Source organism: Perca flavescens, chromosome 13 (assembly GCF_004354835.1).
Source record: "Perca flavescens isolate YP-PL-M2 chromosome 13, PFLA_1.0, whole genome shotgun sequence".
Lineage (NCBI taxonomy): Eukaryota > Metazoa > Chordata > Actinopteri > Perciformes > Percidae > Perca > Perca flavescens.
In genome coordinates, this window is record NC_041343.1 from 5,288,873 (window position 1) to 5,306,588 (window position 17,716).

Here is a 17,716-nt window from a genome sequence, read left to right on the forward strand (position 1 = left end):
TTGCATGCAGAAAAAGCACAAATTGTTGCAGAAAAATTCACCAGAATGCAGGAAATAAAGCGTTTGATGCTCGAAAATTCACCCTGGATATAATGTGTCCCCCTTAATGTTAAAACAAACGTTTTCGCTAGATAGGTGGAGATCTCAACCCCCCCAATGTTACGCCCTTGGTCTGAGACAAAACTATTTTCAAAAAACATCTATATATATATATATATATTGGATAGAAAAAGCATGTGTTCCCCTTTGTGTGCTATAAAAAAGGCCGTCAAAATACATTTCTATCTGTGTGGATCATTTATCTGTGTGGAAGCCAAAGTTGAAATTAACCTGCAGAGGTGAATCTGTTTTTACACCCGAGAAATCTTCTCCTATTACTCTTCCGTGTGTTTAAACTTAGTTGAGTTGAATGTAGAATTATTCAAAAACTTTGAACTTAATAAAATAAAATAAATCTTTTGGAAGTGTATCATCAGGGAGAGAGGGTAAACCCATCTAATTTCACTGGTAGACCTCTTTGGAAAATAGGGAGAGGGAAACTTTAGTAGAATACAACTGTATATCCTACAAAACACTCACATTTTATACATTTTATAAATTAGCTTCCATTAGCTTTTCACACTCCACACCAGATGGAAAATGGAACATGATGTAACAGTTCGCACACAACAATAAATTAATAATAAATAGAGAAATTAAAAGATAAAGCGAAATACAACAAAGATGATATAGCTAAGGAGAGGAAAATCGTCTATCACTGAAATGTTGTCGTGTTAAGACGTGCGCATGTCCAAAACAAACATCTGCACATGGCATGACAACTGTGTTGACATTTGCGCAACCAGACCATGGATGTATTAAGAGAACCAGACCAAACTTACAACGAAAGAATAATTTAAGTTTATTGTTTCCATCGATGTCTCGAATCATATCGAACCTAAAATTTTCTTTACTGAAACCCAAAGCAAAGACGGAAACACGAATGAGTCATCCTCTTGTATCCCGGTTCCTCTCTGTAGCGTCAGTCGGGGCGTGTCACGGACTCCTGCCAGCTGAGTTCAAGAGTTAAGAGCAACTCAAATATCCTGCTACCGACTCTACGAAGTGTGGTTGTCTTACGGTAAATACACACGTCAAGTCTTATATTATCAAAGTATCAACGTAGGATTAGATAGTTGTTCATTACGGTAAAGTTTAGCGGAATTTGACAGATAGTGTACCTAGCCGTTGCGTTAAGTTAGCTTAATTCTAGCCTGGCTAACGCGTAAATTAGCTGGCGTTAGCATCTGTACATCGTCAGTAAGTTACGTTCTAGCTTAAATCCATACTGTTAAATGAATATGTTGCACGGTTTGTATAGTGCTTTGATGGTATTATAAGTAGGCAGACGTAATTGATTAGGTCAATAACATAAGATAACATGACATAATGCCAATAATCGAGCGTATAATGTTAATATACTGTTACGCTAGCTAGCTCTAAATTAGCTAACGTTATATCTTCTGCAGGGTTAGAGTTTCGTTATCTGTTAATTTAGTAGTAGTATAGTAGTAACGGGACATGCTAATTATCTACTACAGTGGGCTCTTTAAAGTTCATTACATATTATGCACCAATATAACTTTTTAAATCTGGTCTTTTTTTCGCAATCTGGGTGCGGCATTGAGATGTTTTACATATTTCCCATAACAGGAAAACCTTTTTACCAGGGAATAGTGGGTGTGCCAATAACACGCTGGGATTAAAGACAACACACAGGACATGCCGTGGCTTGATGGATAACAAGCTTAACCAGTTGTTGTATGTTGTATGTTTGAGTACGCTATTATTCTGTGTGCCATCTAGTCCTGCTTTCTGATTCTTATTGGTAATTATATTTTCACAAGGAATTAAACAGGCCCCATGCACAGCACCAAACAATTCCCAGACTAAAAACACATTTGAAAGGAAAAACTGCAGCACATTGGAATTAAGGTGTAGTTAGTACTAGGGCCACATGTGACAAAATGTATTTGAGTTCTGAGTTTAAAGTCAGAATTTTGACTTTTTCTGAGAATTCTGATTTTAAACTCAGAACTCCCATACATTTTTTTTCACATGTGGCCCTTATACTCTTGTTCCATAAATTAGTTTCTATAGTCAGTTTTGTGACTTTCTTTTCATTTTTACCTGTTTTACTCTAGCCACAAGTGATCACTGCTGCCATAAATTCTAATTATTTTTTGTATTATACGTACTGCATAGATACATACCTAAAACCATGCTCCCACGGTGCTGTAGTTGTTAGTCAAGAATCTGGACTGTGCTGCAAATCGTTTGCCTAATTCATGTTGCATTTTGCATTCACAGTTGACCGAAGATGTTTTTTGCCAAGAAATTTATGAGTGGCCTCATTGATGTTGTCAGGTGAGAATCTGCACAAAGTCTAACCTGTCTAAGCCAAAAAGGTGGTTTGTGGCTAAACTTCTGTCTTACCCGTTGCTCCTGTCTTTGTAGCAACATCGACCCAGCCCAGTTCGTGCCTTCTGACCCTGTGAGTGACAGCCATTACATTTCCACCTCTGTCTGACCATCAGCTCTGCTAACTGTGGATTCTAATGTTTGCTGTGACTCTGTCCCGCAGCCTCCCCCCCGCAGACCAGTCCAATATGCAGAGCATAATGAGAGCAATGAAGAGAAACAGTTCCGCAGAGTCTTCCAGCAACTTGCTGGAGATGTAAGTGCTATGTCTGCCTGTACTTCTCTTTGAATTTCTGTTGTTTTCGGCAGCGACCACACTATCTATATACAGTGTTTTCCCTCGATTTGTAGAAGATTTAGGTGCACGTATTTGACGGGGGTTTAGGGTTTATCTGTCAATGTTACGTTTGTCATTATTATTACCATATCTGTGTCTAAAACGTTGGAAAAGCTAGAGCAGATAATAAATAACACTCAAAGTGGCCAAAGAAGTCCACTGGGGACCGACTAAAATCATTAGATCTGGGAAAAGTCTTTTAGTCACATATATATATATATATATATATATATATATATATATATATATATAGTCAATTTCATTAATACGACAACATCTAAGACTACAGGGAGTTTGAACGGTTCAAAGAATGTTTCTGCATCATGCATTTTGTTACACCATACAGTTGGGTGTCTGTACAGGTTTCTGCTTACTTTGGGATGTTTACAGTGCTTAATATTTGTCCTATAGGATATGGAAGTGAGCCCATCTGAGCTGATGAACATCCTAAACAGAATCGTTACAAAGCGTAAGACGTCATATTTACTTACTTCTTTCTTTCACAGCCCTGTGTGTATTTCTTGCAGTTCTTTGTGATCTTCTATGCTTGTCAAGATTCAGTCCTTTACAATATTTACACATTTGTATGTATCTTTTTAAAAGAGATAAATGACATGGAAACATGCTTTTCTTGTATTTCAGATCAGGACCTGAAGACAGAGGGTTTCAGCATTGAGTCTTGTAGGAGCATGGTGGCAGTCATGGATGTATCCTTTCTATCATTAGTAGACTTTAAGTGTTGTGTAACCCAGGTGACAGTGAGGGCACAGTAGAAATACACAGAACAGAATAGACACGTCAACAGTTGGCTAATGATAAGGGCCGTGTTTGCTCACCAGACTCCATCACAGCCACAGCTCATCAAGGCTGCGGACAGACAGGTATATACAATGAAACATTATGGCCTATTACTGCCATGTTTTGGCCACCAAAACAGATTTTCACAAGTAGGCCGAGCCGCCACTCCGTTTGGATGATGAGGATTAATGACTTTGAAATGTGTGAGGGTTAACACCAGACCTGCCAGACACTTTATGGGTACTATAAGTGCTAGAGATGGTCCGATACCATTTTTTGCTTCCCAATACCGATTCAATACCTGAACTTGCGTATCGGTCGGTACCATGTACCGATACGATACCAGTGTGTTAAATAATACATATATTTTTATTATGTTTTAACCGCTGTATACTGCTATCCCTGTATGGATGTGATATCTATCTATCTATCTTTGTTGTCGGCCTGGCTCGGGTTAAACTCTTGGTGAAACATGAACAAACTCATACAAGTCTGCCCATTCAGTTTGAATGGGGGTAGTGTGTGTAGGCTGCAGGGGTGGGGACCGCAGGAGGGAGACAAAAAAAAACAACCTGCGGCAAAATGTTGAGACCGATTTTAAACTTTTGAAGAAATACAACCCCATGTCACGCTGCGCCGGCCAATCACGTAACCGGAGATCAGACTTTTCGGTGTGTTTTCAGGCGGTGTGAGAGTCCCGTACAGGAAACAGGAAACATCACTGCCTCTATCGCTGCCAGAAAGTTTGAATACACCAAACGCAAGCACTGAACTGCCCAGGAGTTTGTGTAACAGCTGGCTGTTTCCTCAGTCACTTTGTCTCTTTTCTTTCTCTCTGTGAAATGCCTTCAAGTGCGGTCGGAAATGTTGGGCTCTATAAACAATCTGACAAAACCAGTAACTGTGAAATATAAAGTCTTCTTGTGCTACGATGGGGGGCATCGTAGCACAAGAAAACTTTATATTTCACTGTTAAAGCACACAAAATGACATAACACAAATGGGCCGTTTCAGTGACCCTCCTACAACGCGGCACAACCCAGCAAATTTCCCCTTTTGCTGGTGTTAACTCGCCCTAATCAGTCTCCATCTCTTTAGAAGCAAGGGCACACCCATACGCAGCCCCCACAAACCATACACAGCCAGGTAGCCTGTCTAACAGCTTGAAGCCACACAAACCATGTGAGCTCTTAGCAGTGTAAAATCTGCTTATTTGCTATCTGTTTTTAGAATAAAATAATTTCATGCTGTCACCCGATGCAGCCACAGTCAGGCCGTTTGCGCTGTATGTTCAGTTCAGTACACAGATGTTATTGTGAGACACACCTGCAAAACAAAAAAAAAATCAATTTCACGAAGAAACGTGTCTATGTTCTATCTGATGCTGATCTGACTTTAACCTGCAAGTATAAAACCTAAGAGGCTGGAAAGGAATGCCCGAACACATTGGAATCATTTTCAGCATTTTTTATTTAATAAAACGAAAGATTGACATCAAATTGACAATTTGTCTCTCCAGCTGTCCCGTGTGCAGTGTGTCTTTCAATTCAACGGTCAACACACACAACCTGCCATCTGATCGCACGCATCAACACCTACCTAAAATAATACGATTTATTTGTTCAAATGAGTCACATAATTAATATTCGTAACGTTATTAGAGCGTTTAGTGCACACACGGGACTCCTAAGACGGGACACAAGCTTTCTAAACATTATTCTATCATTATGACGATACAGGCATGTGCAGAATAGGTATTTGGTGAAAAGTCAGGGCAGGAGGGAAACAGCACACATGATAAGGGGATAATTTTTTAGAATCCCAACGTTAAATGGCTTCGGCTATGGTGGTTCTAGTGTTAAGCACTCAGCAGATATTAGATTTCCAAAAAAGTAAGGGGCCATGATCGCAACAATTAGGTGAAACTGTTGAAAGTTGTGTATGCTGGAAAATGTATTAATAGTCAATGGGTTGGGAAAAAAAAAGTTGGAATTCATTCTCTCCTGTGAATTATATACCACATGAATGAGGAAGTCGCGGAAAAACACGCCTTGGGCAAATCCAGCGTGTTCACAAGAAATGCAACTGTTTGTCTAAGCTGGAGCCATAGAACTACACTTTCTGTCTGTTGTCCTTAATGCTGTTTCAGGAGGACAGCACTGGGAAACTGGGCTTTCATGAATTCAAACACCTCTGGGACAATATAAAGAAATGGCAGGCAAGTACAGCAGACCCATGTCACTTGTCCTACACATGGTCCTGCGCTCCAGTTACTTTACCACGGCCGGTGTTAATCATCTCCAGTAACAGTGAACACAGAAGAAATGGTATCTTATAGTACAGTATATACAGTATCAGCTGTTTACTGTGGTTATAAAGGACTTTTGCTTGATTAACTGTCATGTTTTACATCAACATCAATCTGTATACCGTGTTTTACTGAAGGGCACACATTATTAATGTGGAACAGATCATTTAATTTCCTGTCAAACAAACTACTTAATCAGCAATGTTCAAGAAAAACACCCATTCCCTTATTAGTTTTATATGAAAAAAAAAAAGGAAGGAAGTAATTTCTCCTGTACTTGTCATGTTGACAGCTATGTAGGTTGTTAGAGATAAACTGTTGGTTGTGAATCAGCTTACCAGGAAACATTTTTGACATGAATGCTTATATACTTTTTGTTATTATTGTTTAGGGAGTGTACAAAACCTACGACTCGGACAGTTCCGGTTTCATTAGTGCAGATGAGTTGCCCAACGCTTTCAGAGCTGCCGGTGAGTTTTATTGTTGTTCCACAGCTACTGAAGAGATGCAGGCAAAACACGACTTGATTAACACCAGTAATAAGAGCCACAGGTAAAGCAGTAGTCATGGATGCAGTAAGAGCTTAAAAAAGGGCTTTTAATTAACCGTCAACATGTGGCTGTGCATGATTTAACATAGAAAGTATTGGATTATGATAGTTTCATAAGACAAAGACCTACATGAAAATATGATTATTTTTACCATTATTAAGATTCTAGCACATGTGGAATTTGTATGGTTGAGTTTAGCTTTGCCTCTGCAAGCATCCTTTTACTGTAGGGCTGCAGCTATCGATTACTTTAGTAGTCCATTATTCCAGGATTATTCAGTTGAGTTATCGGATAAGAAATCCTTTTGCTTCATTAAAGAGCAATCGTAAATATACAAAAGAAAAAATAAGACAAGTCTCTTAAAATGAACAACTAACACAATCAGCTAACCAGCTCTGTGTCACAGCAGTGTGTGGGCTCTCCACACATCCGCCTGCGGGGGTCCCCAGGTTTAGCATCACCCGGCAGACTTTTGGCAGCTCTCATCTCAAACTACCAATCATATTAATTGCTCCGTGAAGTTAGACTGGATGCTTTCTGCTGAAATGATGATGCTAAGCTAGCTCGGTTTTACAAATAGGCACACTGGGCAGAGTTTTTTGTTTTGTTTCAGCATGAAATGATCCCAAACGTTTGGACGATTTCTGTCGTTTTCTCTGGCCCGTCTCTTCTCTTTGTCCTTCGCTAATGTCTCTCTCTCCTCCATTTTGCAGTCTTCTTCACTTCATCTGTACACAGCCTGTAAGCTTGTTGTGTGGCAGTAAAAATCATCCGTGCAAAAACAGTGGGCTGAATGTAGTTATATGGATTAAACAAAGCTTTGATGATTTTAAGTTATCAAATTACTCAAGTTACTTCAGGAATCGGTTCATACCTACATAGTTTTATCTTGTCATGGCCAGTGAACACTAGTTGCATAAATAAACTGCTTGACCAATATCCCAACACCTTGACAGATATGGGCAACCAGTCTAATTTAAGTAAACCTTTTCTGATGTGTTAAGGGTTAATGATTTGAATATAATACCAGTTGTTTGTATATATTTGTGTTAAACCTATGTACAGTACATGTACCCTTTTGTGTGAATGTTGTTTAATTGTAAGAGGCAGTGATTTCATGTGCTGATCTCTTCCTCAGGCTTCCCCCTCAACGACCAGCTGTTCAGCATGATAATTCGCAGATACAGCGATGACAATGGGAACCTTGATTTTGACAACTACATTGGCTGCCTTGTGAGGCTGGACGCCATGTGCCGTACGTTTGAAACATCAGTCCTTAAAGAAACAAATTCATGTATTGGTTTAGCAGCTTTATCTGTGTGATAAGAACGGTTGACTCATGAAGTGAAGGTGTTGAAGGCGTTTGTTTTTGATTCAGGTGCCTTCAAAACCCTGGATAGGGATAACAATGGGACCATCAAAGTCAACGTTCAGGAGGTAAAGTGATCTCAGTTGTTTTAAATATCGTTGGCGATTTGACTGGAGTCCAGATTTGTAAAAGCATTTGATTGAGTTGATAGGAAACATTCCCTGTTAAACTCATCCTCTCTCCTCTTTTTTTTTTTCTTCCAGTGGCTTCAGTTGACCATGTACTCTTGAGTCCAGACGATGTCTCTCCTGCTTGTTATATGAAACCACTTTTTGTTTGTCCACGCAGTGCAAAAAATATATTCTCAGCCGTCTCTACGACTTCCTGTTATCCAGGAGTATCCCTTGTGTGCGCAGGTTTCTTTTGTATGTTAATGCAAGTGTTGTGGGATTGTTTACTGTTCCATTATACTTGCGAGACAGAATGTATACTGTATTAAGCTAACCCAGAAAAGCAGAAACCTGCACTCACAATGGTACCCCATAGCTGAGGATCAACTCATGATTTAGGTGCATAAAGATGCTAGTATGTTGAATTGGTATCATTTGGTCCGTCTGTTTGGCATATACCTTTTGATATTCCTCATGCCTGAGGGCAGGCAGGCCAACATGAAGAAGTTTTACACAGTGACTTTCGTGAAAAACCTAATGTGAAATCAGGAAGCTTGCGTTCAAATGTGGCTACGGCTGGTTTCACAAATACTGTATGTTAGAGGGATCTGTGGAGATAGGCCGATATTACTTTTGCTCTGAGACTGTTTAAATGGTAAAATGGTGATGCTGGACAAAAAGATGTCACACCTGACAACTCTGTCACTTGCTAGCAAAATCAGGAAAGCCTACCTCACTTGTCACTGCAAAAAAAAGGCACACAAATTCTGTTGGAGTGAACAGAGGTTAACAGTGTGAAGCTTTCTCTCTGCTGTTATTTTTGTTATACCTTTAGCGTTCATATTGGTGGAGTTGTGTAACCAGAGTGCAAAGATTCTTAGATAAACTCCACCCAACTTTAACCTGAGCAGGACTTACCAGCTTCCCCACTAACTGAAAACACCTGTGAGGATGTGCAGGGCCTTTGAGAGAGTGTTAATGTACCCATATGGCAAACAGCAAATCTGTCCTAAAGGCTCAGCACACAGCATATTTTCAGGTATTATGACTGAGTACACTTCTGATTAGGGTGAAGTTGGGTGGAGCTATTCTGTGAATGACTTACGAAATCCCATAAAGTCATAACAATCATGACTAGGGTGTTGTCCCAGCCGAAGGGGGAAAACAACACTAACAGTAGTGTTGTCCACACCTACAGTATGCAGCCCAGAGAAGAGGCCTAATTTGGGTAAATATAAACAGGTATGGGTGGAACATGTCTTTGCAGAGACTTTCAGAAAGACTTAAACAGACAGACAGCTTTGTAAAGTTCTAGGTGTAACTTCACTATTTCTTAGACCGCAGTCGTATTCAATATCCTTGTGAAACCAACCCCAAGCCGGTAGGCTAATATTTTTCCATTTAATGTTCAATGCTGGTAATGCAACTTGGCTATATAAATCTCCCATGTTTCAGCTCACTAATCCCTTTACTTATCACAGTGTACTTATTCAAAATGCCTGCACCAGATAATGCCCGCACAATGTGTAAATTGATAATATATGACGTGTGTATGCCACTTATGCATGCAGCCAATAGTAAAGATGCCATTAATAAGTGTTTTTAAGCATGTAGTTATAGCCACAGTCATTTACGTGTTACTGAAAATGCTTGGTTGATAAATATCTGTGCCATATTTGGAATAAAAAGGGTATGTTCAAATCTGTCACTCTTATTCTTGATGCACTACCAACAGTTGTTGCAGGCTAATTTTAGACATTGGTCAGTGACCTTGCGCAAAATTGTTTACAATTGAATGCAGCTCTAAGTGGTGTTTCAAATGTGGTTCTTGTGCTTCAAAGCTTTTTGTCTATACATCCAACCTTAATGTCGCTATTCTGACCTATAGTGTATCTATCCAAATACATATGAATCAAAAATACTTTATCGATCCACAGGGGGAAATAAGGTTATGTTACATTTGCCACCATTCTACAATATACAGTATATAGAAAAAATAGTAATACAATACAACTACAATATATGATGTAAGTAGTGTAAATAATGATTCTGAAAATGGGATAAAGATTAGAAAATGGGATAGATTAGTGTTAAAATATATATATAAAATACTATACAGGAATAGTATACATATCTATTACGTGTGTGTGTGTGTGTGTGTGTGTGTGTGTGTGTGTGTGTGTGTGTGTGTGTGTGTGTGTGTGTGTGTGTGTGTGTGTGTGTGTGAGAGACCAAGTCAGCCTGAGCGATAGGCGTGCTCCTTCAAAATAAAAGCACGTTATTACAACGGGAAAATATATGAAATAAAACGAAGCGATGCACTTTTAACAAAATCACCAGATTATTCGTGGTTATTGTTAAATTACACGTGAATCCAATACGCAAAGGCCCCGTATTATTGTCATACTAATATTAGTATATTCGTCAATAATCCTTTAGCCAGCTGCTTTAGTTAACGTTAGCTAGCTAGCTAGCTAACGTTTGACGTTAACCGGACATCTTTTGTGTCGCGTTAGCTTTACACTGGCTAGCTTGACAGTAGCTATCTTGCCGATAGGGAAGTTTATCATTACGTTTCGGGACCAAATCCTAACTTCTTTGACTTGGGGGTATGTTTATTATCTAATTAACTATTTTTTTGCCATTACGGTGTTCATTTCGAAGTGCGGTAACGTGAACTAAGTGCTTCATTAGCCATTTCTGTCTCTAAGGTAGCGTTAGCTAACGTTGTCTTGCTGCAAAGAGAGCTAACCTAGTGTGTGCTGTTGTGTAACATTAAACCAAAGCTAACCAACTTAGTGCATGTTTCACAATATGAGGGACATTAAATAACAGCTAGTTGTTAAGAATAAGCAGGCCAGTGTTGGTTTCAAGGTATAATTCGAGCGGAGCCACGAGTGGGCTCTACACAAAGCTAACTAGGCTGTCGTGTGTGTAAACCGACCAAAGCATCGTCCATTGTCCATTCACTGTCACGGCTAGCACTGTTATCAATAACGTTATGCGAAACATGCTCCAATTCCATGTTCAACGATATCAAAACCGTTAGACCGATGCATGTAACAACGTTTCAGTTACATGTTTTTAATATTCATTCATTATCTGTTAACATTCATTATTAAGCTATCATAATCGATTAACTACACCTCCACACACGCTTTTTTCTCAGCTGTTGTGCCTGAACGTATGTAACGTTATCACTGTATTAATACTAACGTCACTCATCTTTCATCGAGTCAACTTTTTGTGTAGACTATAACCTTCATTCTTAGTCTCAGATATGTATTGCAAAGTAAAGTTTGTGAATCAATACACTGGTGACACATTATTAGAGTCATCATGAACACTCCCGTGCTCTTTTAATGTTGTCAACTCAACTCCCCCTCCTCCCCCGACAGGCAGCTGGAGAAGTTGAAGCACAGCAGAGACTACAAAGCAGCTGTATACCTATTGACACTGTGTGGGGACGATGTCTTCGCTACATACATACTACAACCACGACAGTGTTACTCGCTTCAAGAAAAGAAAAGCACGTTTCTCTTTCAGTGAAGTCCACATACTGTTGGATGAAGTAAGGAAGCATCGTATGGTTATTGTGGGTATGTGTCTTCAAGTGCTTGTCTCATTCAAAATGAAGATATTGTGTCACGGGTACCTGGAATGTGAACGATTGCATGTTAGCTAGTTAATCAAAACCATAAAATACACAAAGTAAAATAAAATGGTTTGGGCATATAAGGGTATAATAGACATTATAGTAAACCTGTGGATTTTAAACTGTTGAATGTGGCCTGATTTCTGACAGTGACATTTGAAGTCAAGTGCTTAAGGTCAATTCTGGGCCCTGTAGAAAGGCATTCTCTATGGGCCCCTACCCACATCCACAGCTAATCGTTCTAGCATATTTTTGGCCCCTCCTCACATGAGGGCCCCGGGTACTCAGTCCCCTTTCCACCCCCAGTCCGACACCCTTGCTTAAGGTCATTTTGTTTTTCCTCCCAAAGGCAAATTCAATCGTGGTGTGGCAACAGACATAAAGAAACGCACATGGGCAGAGATTACTGCACGTGTCAATGAGATCGGGGAGTGCCAACGTGAGGTCATCGAAGTCATCAAGAAGTGGTCAGATTTAAAGTGTGACACCAAGCGGAAGGTGGCTGCCATGCGGTCAGGGACAGTGCCCAACAGAGGGCTCAACTCTCGTCTCTCCCGAGACCTTAATCAGACTGAGAAAATAGTGCTCCAGATTCTGGAGATGGGCGACGAAGACCAGAGCACGGGGGACTTTGGCCAACTGGGAGATGACGATGATGTGCCCGAGGAGGAAGAAGAAATGGAAGAGGAGGATATGATTGGAATGCAGAGTTCTCCTAATGGGTTGTTGGACATGGGGTCTATGCCCCCACCAACCTCTTACAACATGAGTGAGTGCCAAAAATCTACTTTTTTTACAGTATTTACTCACCTTTATTTCAGTCTAAACATCAGTGAAGTTTATGTCTAGCTATCACACATCAAGTTGAACAAATCTATGTCACCCTCCTCTCCGAGTACTACAGTGCTCACATTTTGCTCATGGGATATAAATGTATGGCTCATGGGTGACTATTTGTCAATATTTAAAATTATCTGTTTATTTCAGTAACTTTACTAAAAAGTTCTTGGGGAGGAATGTATACAAACTTTGGCTGGGCGATATGGAGAAAATCAAACACGATATTTTTGATCAAATACCTCGATATCGATACCGCAACGATATTGTAGTGTTGACTATTGGTGCTTTCACAAAATATTTACACAATAAAATGTTTGATAAATAATCATCAGTAATGTGGCTATAATGACTAAGTGGGTAAAGGGAAATAATAGAACAGCTAGAACAGTCTGGTAAGTTCAGAACATGACATCACTTTGCTGTAATGCAGCCTTTAAAACCAGGAAAAGACAACACTTGTGTCATATCACGATATTACGATATCCAAAATCTAAGACAATATCTAGACTCATATCACGATATCGATATAATATTGATATATTGCCCAGCTCTATACAAACTGTTTCATTTAAATACTTTGAATGTTGCAGGGGACTCTTCACAAACTGTCTTTGATGTGCAGTATGAAATACCTGCAACGGAAGGTGAGCGTACAAGATTTAGGTACAGATTTAAGTCATTTTTGCAACATGTTTTGGTAATAAAAAAACACTGATGAGCCTTTTTTTCCTTGACTCAAGATGCTGAAGCTGCATTCGGAGACTCGGACGATGACCAAAGAGACGACATGGCTCCTGCCACTCCAACCGCAAAGCCAACAGAGGATCACCAAGGAAACAACGGCATCCAGAAACAAGGACAACCTCAGACGTCCTCCGGACCGCCAACAGCCACGCTTCCGCTGCCAGGTCAGCCCTCGCAGAACACGAGGGACAGCATGCTACATAACGCATCGCTGAGCCTTCAAGAACAGCACGCCACCAACATCCTGTTGGAGACGGTTTCCCGCTCCCTGGAGCTTCTGTCTGAGTCGGTGCAGCAGCTGGCAGAGACCCAGCAGGAGTTTGTACGCGAGTCGCTGCAGCTCCAGCGGGAGACGGTACAAGTTCTCAGAGACTTCACAGGCGGAGCCATTGCGCTTATGCATGACAAACTGAACGGACGGCCAGCATTATAGCAACACAGTGTGAGTGTCACACAGAGATGTTGTTAAGTTGTGTCACTGACATGCATACATACTGTACATGGCCTTCCGGTGCTGGAACCTTTAAGTTCCTTTTGGACTCCACCGCAGGTTACTGTACTTTTTGATAGTACTCCACAGATTTTCTGTTATATTTTAAACCTGTATTGTAGAAAAGTTGTATACATGGAATTGCTGTCTGTGAGGTTACATGACAAATGGATGGAGAAAATAACCAATGTTTGCCACAAAGAAAGAACATTTGGAGTTTGGTTTTGTTTTTTTTGCTACTGAAAGTGAGACTCCTATCACTTACGTTGTAAAGCCTTTTTTATTAAGCATACACCACATTTAAAGCCTTTACGTTCTTTTAATGTTGACATGCAAAGAACCAGTCTTTGATTTTGAAAAGTCAGTCCAATCCGTTTGTGTGTCCTTGTATAAGTTGTAGTTGCATCAGTGTCTGGAGATTATCACATGTACTGTAATAATAATGAGTGGATTTCCACACCTGACCATTATATGGTCTATATGTCTGGAAGCTAAACAAGGTGTGTGAGATTTTTTTGAAAATACCCGTAATTCAATAAGTTATGATTGCCTGATTTTGTTTTTTTTACATTGCAAACATGAACACTTGAATATAAGTTTCATTAATTTCTCTTAAATATGAAATAAACCGTTCATGTATGTAACAGAAGTCCTAGCTGTGTCCTAGCTGTGAGCCTGCAAACAGCCTGGGCATCAGAAGGTGTAAATCCATCTGGATTCTGGGGCTGCACGTTCCCTTCCCGTGCTTTATTGGCTTATAGCCTGTATCTTGATGTATTGATAAACTGATCTGCGTTCACTGAAGATAGTACATTTCAAATCATCATTAAAGGGGCAGTACTCGAATATTGAGGGGAAAAAAAGAGGGCTGGGAGCCTCCACACGGCTCTCGCAGACCTAACTCATTGACAACCCTTTGTAGTGGCCTTCGGCGTCTGACACCAACGCACAAGGCAGGCACTCACATGCAAGCACAGCCGGACCGGCTATCACTGCCAACAAATCCCATGAAAAGACCAAAACTAACAATGAATTGATCTTAATGAGTATTTTCTGTGTATCCCAATCCTGATATATTTTATTCCTATGTGCCATAGAGTTCCATTATTGCCCAAAAACACTTTATCCGTGTTCTTTATTTGAATCGACACCCCTACCACACCCTGCTGCCGTAAATACTCAAAGCACCAAATGTGTAGCAAGAAAATAGTCCCTAACAAAAGACAAATCCCTCCTGTTTAAGTAACGTCAAAACACTTCCAGTACCCAGCTGATTTAGCCTCTTTTTTTAAATTAATTTTTTAATGAAAGCATTTATTTGTAATCCATTTTTTAAAGAGTGACATCTTCAGTAGGAAGGAATCTTTGTAATTTATACAGTGTGGTCTAGACCTACTCTGTAAAGTGTCCTGAGATAACTCTTGTTATGATTTGATACTATAAATAAAATTGAATTGAATAGAATAGAACTACTCTATTTGTAAAGTGTCCTGTGATTTGACACTATAAATAAAATTGAATTGAATTTGAATTGAATAGGCTTTGGGGCTTAGTGCCACAGAAAAGATACAAAGTCAGAAAGCATTGAGAGATAAGACAAACACATTGGTTTTGGTGTTTTTTATGGGATGTGTTGACAATATCAAAAAGGTAGAATAACACCAGGTTGATCCAGTGGAGACATGCGATGTTGCAGTGTGTTTGATCATCCTCTACTGAAACACACCTTGACGCTGTTGTCAGATGGAGACAAATGTCCAACAGGCACAGATGTCTAGCCCATTTTGTTGCTTCATAGAAATTGCAGTAGGGGGCTCTGCTGTCTGTCTTGAGAGGCCTGGCTGTGCTGAGCTGAAGCCATATCCAGAGGTTGCTCATCCCAACAATGTATTGGGCATCAATACACTCAAAACTGTTTTTTTTTTTAAGGATTGCGTGACATTTGAGATATCTCTGGCTTTTACCTTATTTTATCATGTCACTTTTCCAAACAGGTATCCTTTCAGTTTTCCTATAAATCAGTTCAATCAGGAATTAAACTTGAGTCTAAGTGGCATGAATCATGCCTTTATCGTGCTTGGACTTGTGCTAAGAGCTTCATTTCAGATCACGCCTTTTAAAATGGGAAAGACAGTCAGTGGCACTAATGATGAAACTATAGAGATATTTACGACAGAAAAACAAAAAATCGGAGCTGTACTCATAAAGAGTTACGTCGGTCCAATTAGAGACAGGAATAGGATTTTATTTTAATGTATTCAAATGGTAATGAGAGGAAGCAGTTTTTTGCATAGTTTGTTTCATTATTGGGCCAACATACTGTATGTTGTAGTCATGTGGTAACAATTCATCTGTACGGTAGTAATACAACATGACGGGTGGTTGGCTAGTCTTTATTCACAAGATCAAATATTCACAAGATCAAATATCGCTTTGTTGTTGGCCAGAACAACTTTCAATCCATAGTTTGAATTTCCCAATGACAACGTCTGAAATAATATTTCAGTCCAGATAGCTGAAGTGTTTCCATTCCACACTCCGTTGCAGAGTCGGAACGAGAACCGCTATTCCTGTCACAGATGGGACGTTTCTTTCTAGTTCCATTTATGTTGAGAGTTTTATTGCCTAACACAATCCTTGTGCAATTGGGTAAGGTCATCTCTACAGCAGTGTAACTACTTAGTTATGCTCTGAGCAGGTTTCCACATCAGTATTAAGTAAAGTGGAATGATGCTGGCAGATTCAGTTCTATTAAATGCATTTTAGGCATTTTATAACAGAGGAATTTCTTTCAAATTCTTAAATATGTACTACTGGTAAAAATGACTTTATATACACAATTCCACATTGGTGTAATAGTCAAGGTATTTAAGGGACAATTCACCCCAGAATCAGAAATACATATTTTTCCTCTTTTTATCAGACTAGATCAGGGGTCACCAACACGGTGCCCGTTGGCACCAGGTGGCCCCCAAGGACCACATGAGTAGCCCTCAGGCCTGTTCTAAAAATGGAAATTGAATATTGATATTATCTGTTTCCCACCTTGTTAAGTCATTGTTGATAATTATTGTGAGAAATCATTAACATGATCAGGGTCTTCGCATTGATGAGCATCATTAATCATTAATAAGCATATATAACTAAAGGCAAATTATTTCAGAAGAGTGTATCAAACTGGTAGCCCTTCGTATGACTCAATACCCATGAAGTAGCTCTCAGTTTCAAAAAGGTTGGTGATACCTGGTCTAGATTGTTTTGGTGTGAGTTGCCCAGTGTTGGAGATATCGAATATATGAATATAGGTATCACGGCGCAGGAGGAAGGGGACTCATGAATGAGATGCTCATCGTCCTCGGCTGAGCTGTAACCAACCTGCTACAGCTCAGCCCAGGAGGACGCCATTAATGTTTACATCTCACACTGTCACACGCACGAGCCTCTTGTCCATTGACGCATTCCTGTTGAGTTTTTGAAGTGTATTCTTATGGCGCTTTGAGCTCCACAGGCTAAGAGCCATCTAGTTCCATTATATATGGAGAGAAGGCAGACAAGTCACACCAAAACTATCTCAATTGATAAATAGCACTACGGGCATGAGAAACCGTACGCATTTTTAATTTTAAACTGATGCTCGGCTGCAGCGGATGTAAGAGCAAATGTTTATGACATCTACAAATGTGTGCATCCTAAAATGCGAGTGAAGGCATTGACACAGATTGCTGTGCACTTTCAGATTAGTAGAAGATTTTGCAGAAATCTCCTTTTGCCTTAGTACTACACTTAGTACTAAGCAGAGCTTTTACCATGCATGTTTACCACAAGGATGTTAGGATGGGGGTTAGCTGATCCATGGGGTTCTATTATTAAATAGTCACACACACACACACACACACACACACACACACACACACACACACACACACACACACACACACACACACACACACACACACGCACAAAGAGGGAGAGTTAAGTCACATTGTTCCCCTGCAGCCCCTTCTGCCTCAGTTGGCCAAACAGCTGCCGGGGCCGGCCCGGCGTACCGCAGCAG

General features: G+C 39.9%; 2 protein-coding genes across 3 annotated transcripts; both read left to right on the forward strand.

Moving 5' to 3' along the window:
• Positions 1–1,003: 1,003 nt before the first annotated feature.
• Positions 1,004–9,636, forward strand: capns1a (calpain, small subunit 1 a). Of its 2 annotated transcripts, none has more exons than XM_028596229.1 (11): positions 1,004–1,120; positions 2,350–2,406; positions 2,497–2,533; positions 2,624–2,716; positions 3,209–3,266; positions 3,440–3,504; positions 5,745–5,813; positions 6,295–6,373; positions 7,593–7,709; positions 7,833–7,891; positions 8,027–9,636. In XM_028596229.1, exons 2-11 carry the CDS (start codon positions 2,360–2,362, stop codon positions 8,051–8,053), a joined length of 651 nt encoding a protein of 216 aa, XP_028452030.1. In that variant the 5' UTR covers positions 1,004–1,120; positions 2,350–2,359; the 3' UTR covers positions 8,054–9,636. The 2 variants fall into 2 exon arrangements, with proteins under 2 accessions (XP_028452030.1, XP_028452031.1); XM_028596230.1 differs by lacking the exon at positions 1,004–1,120 and adding an exon at positions 1,209–1,299.
• A 606-nt stretch (positions 9,637–10,242) lies between these two features.
• zgc:153990 (uncharacterized) lies at positions 10,243–14,875 on the forward strand. The gene is made up of 5 exons (XM_028595836.1): positions 10,243–10,542; positions 11,332–11,532; positions 11,938–12,357; positions 13,019–13,072; positions 13,169–14,875. Exons 2-5 carry the CDS (start codon positions 11,403–11,405, stop codon positions 13,603–13,605), a joined length of 1,041 nt encoding a protein of 346 aa, XP_028451637.1. The 5' UTR covers positions 10,243–10,542; positions 11,332–11,402; the 3' UTR covers positions 13,606–14,875.
• Positions 14,876–17,716: the final 2,841 nt, after the last annotated feature.

Bases quoted from the DNA above. Each gene is read 5' to 3' on its own strand.
- capns1a (XM_028596229.1), top strand. From the start codon at position 2,360: ATGTTTTTTGCCAAGAAATTTATGAGTGGCCTCATTGATGTTGTCAG. The intron at 2,534-2,623 runs GTGAGTGACAGC...TCTGTCCCGCAG, and splicing joins AGTTCGTGCCTTCTGACCCT to CCTCCCCCCCGCAGACCAGT. The intron at 7,892-8,026 runs GTAAAGTGATCT...TTTTTCTTCCAG, and splicing joins TCAAAGTCAACGTTCAGGAG to TGGCTTCAGTTGACCATGTA.
- zgc:153990 (XM_028595836.1), top strand. From the start codon at position 11,403: ATGTCTTCGCTACATACATACTACAACCACGACAGTGTTACTCGCTTC. The intron at 11,533-11,937 runs GTATGTGTCTTC...TTCCTCCCAAAG, and splicing joins GCATCGTATGGTTATTGTGG to GCAAATTCAATCGTGGTGTG. The intron at 13,073-13,168 runs GTGAGCGTACAA...CCTTGACTCAAG, and splicing joins TGAAATACCTGCAACGGAAG to ATGCTGAAGCTGCATTCGGA.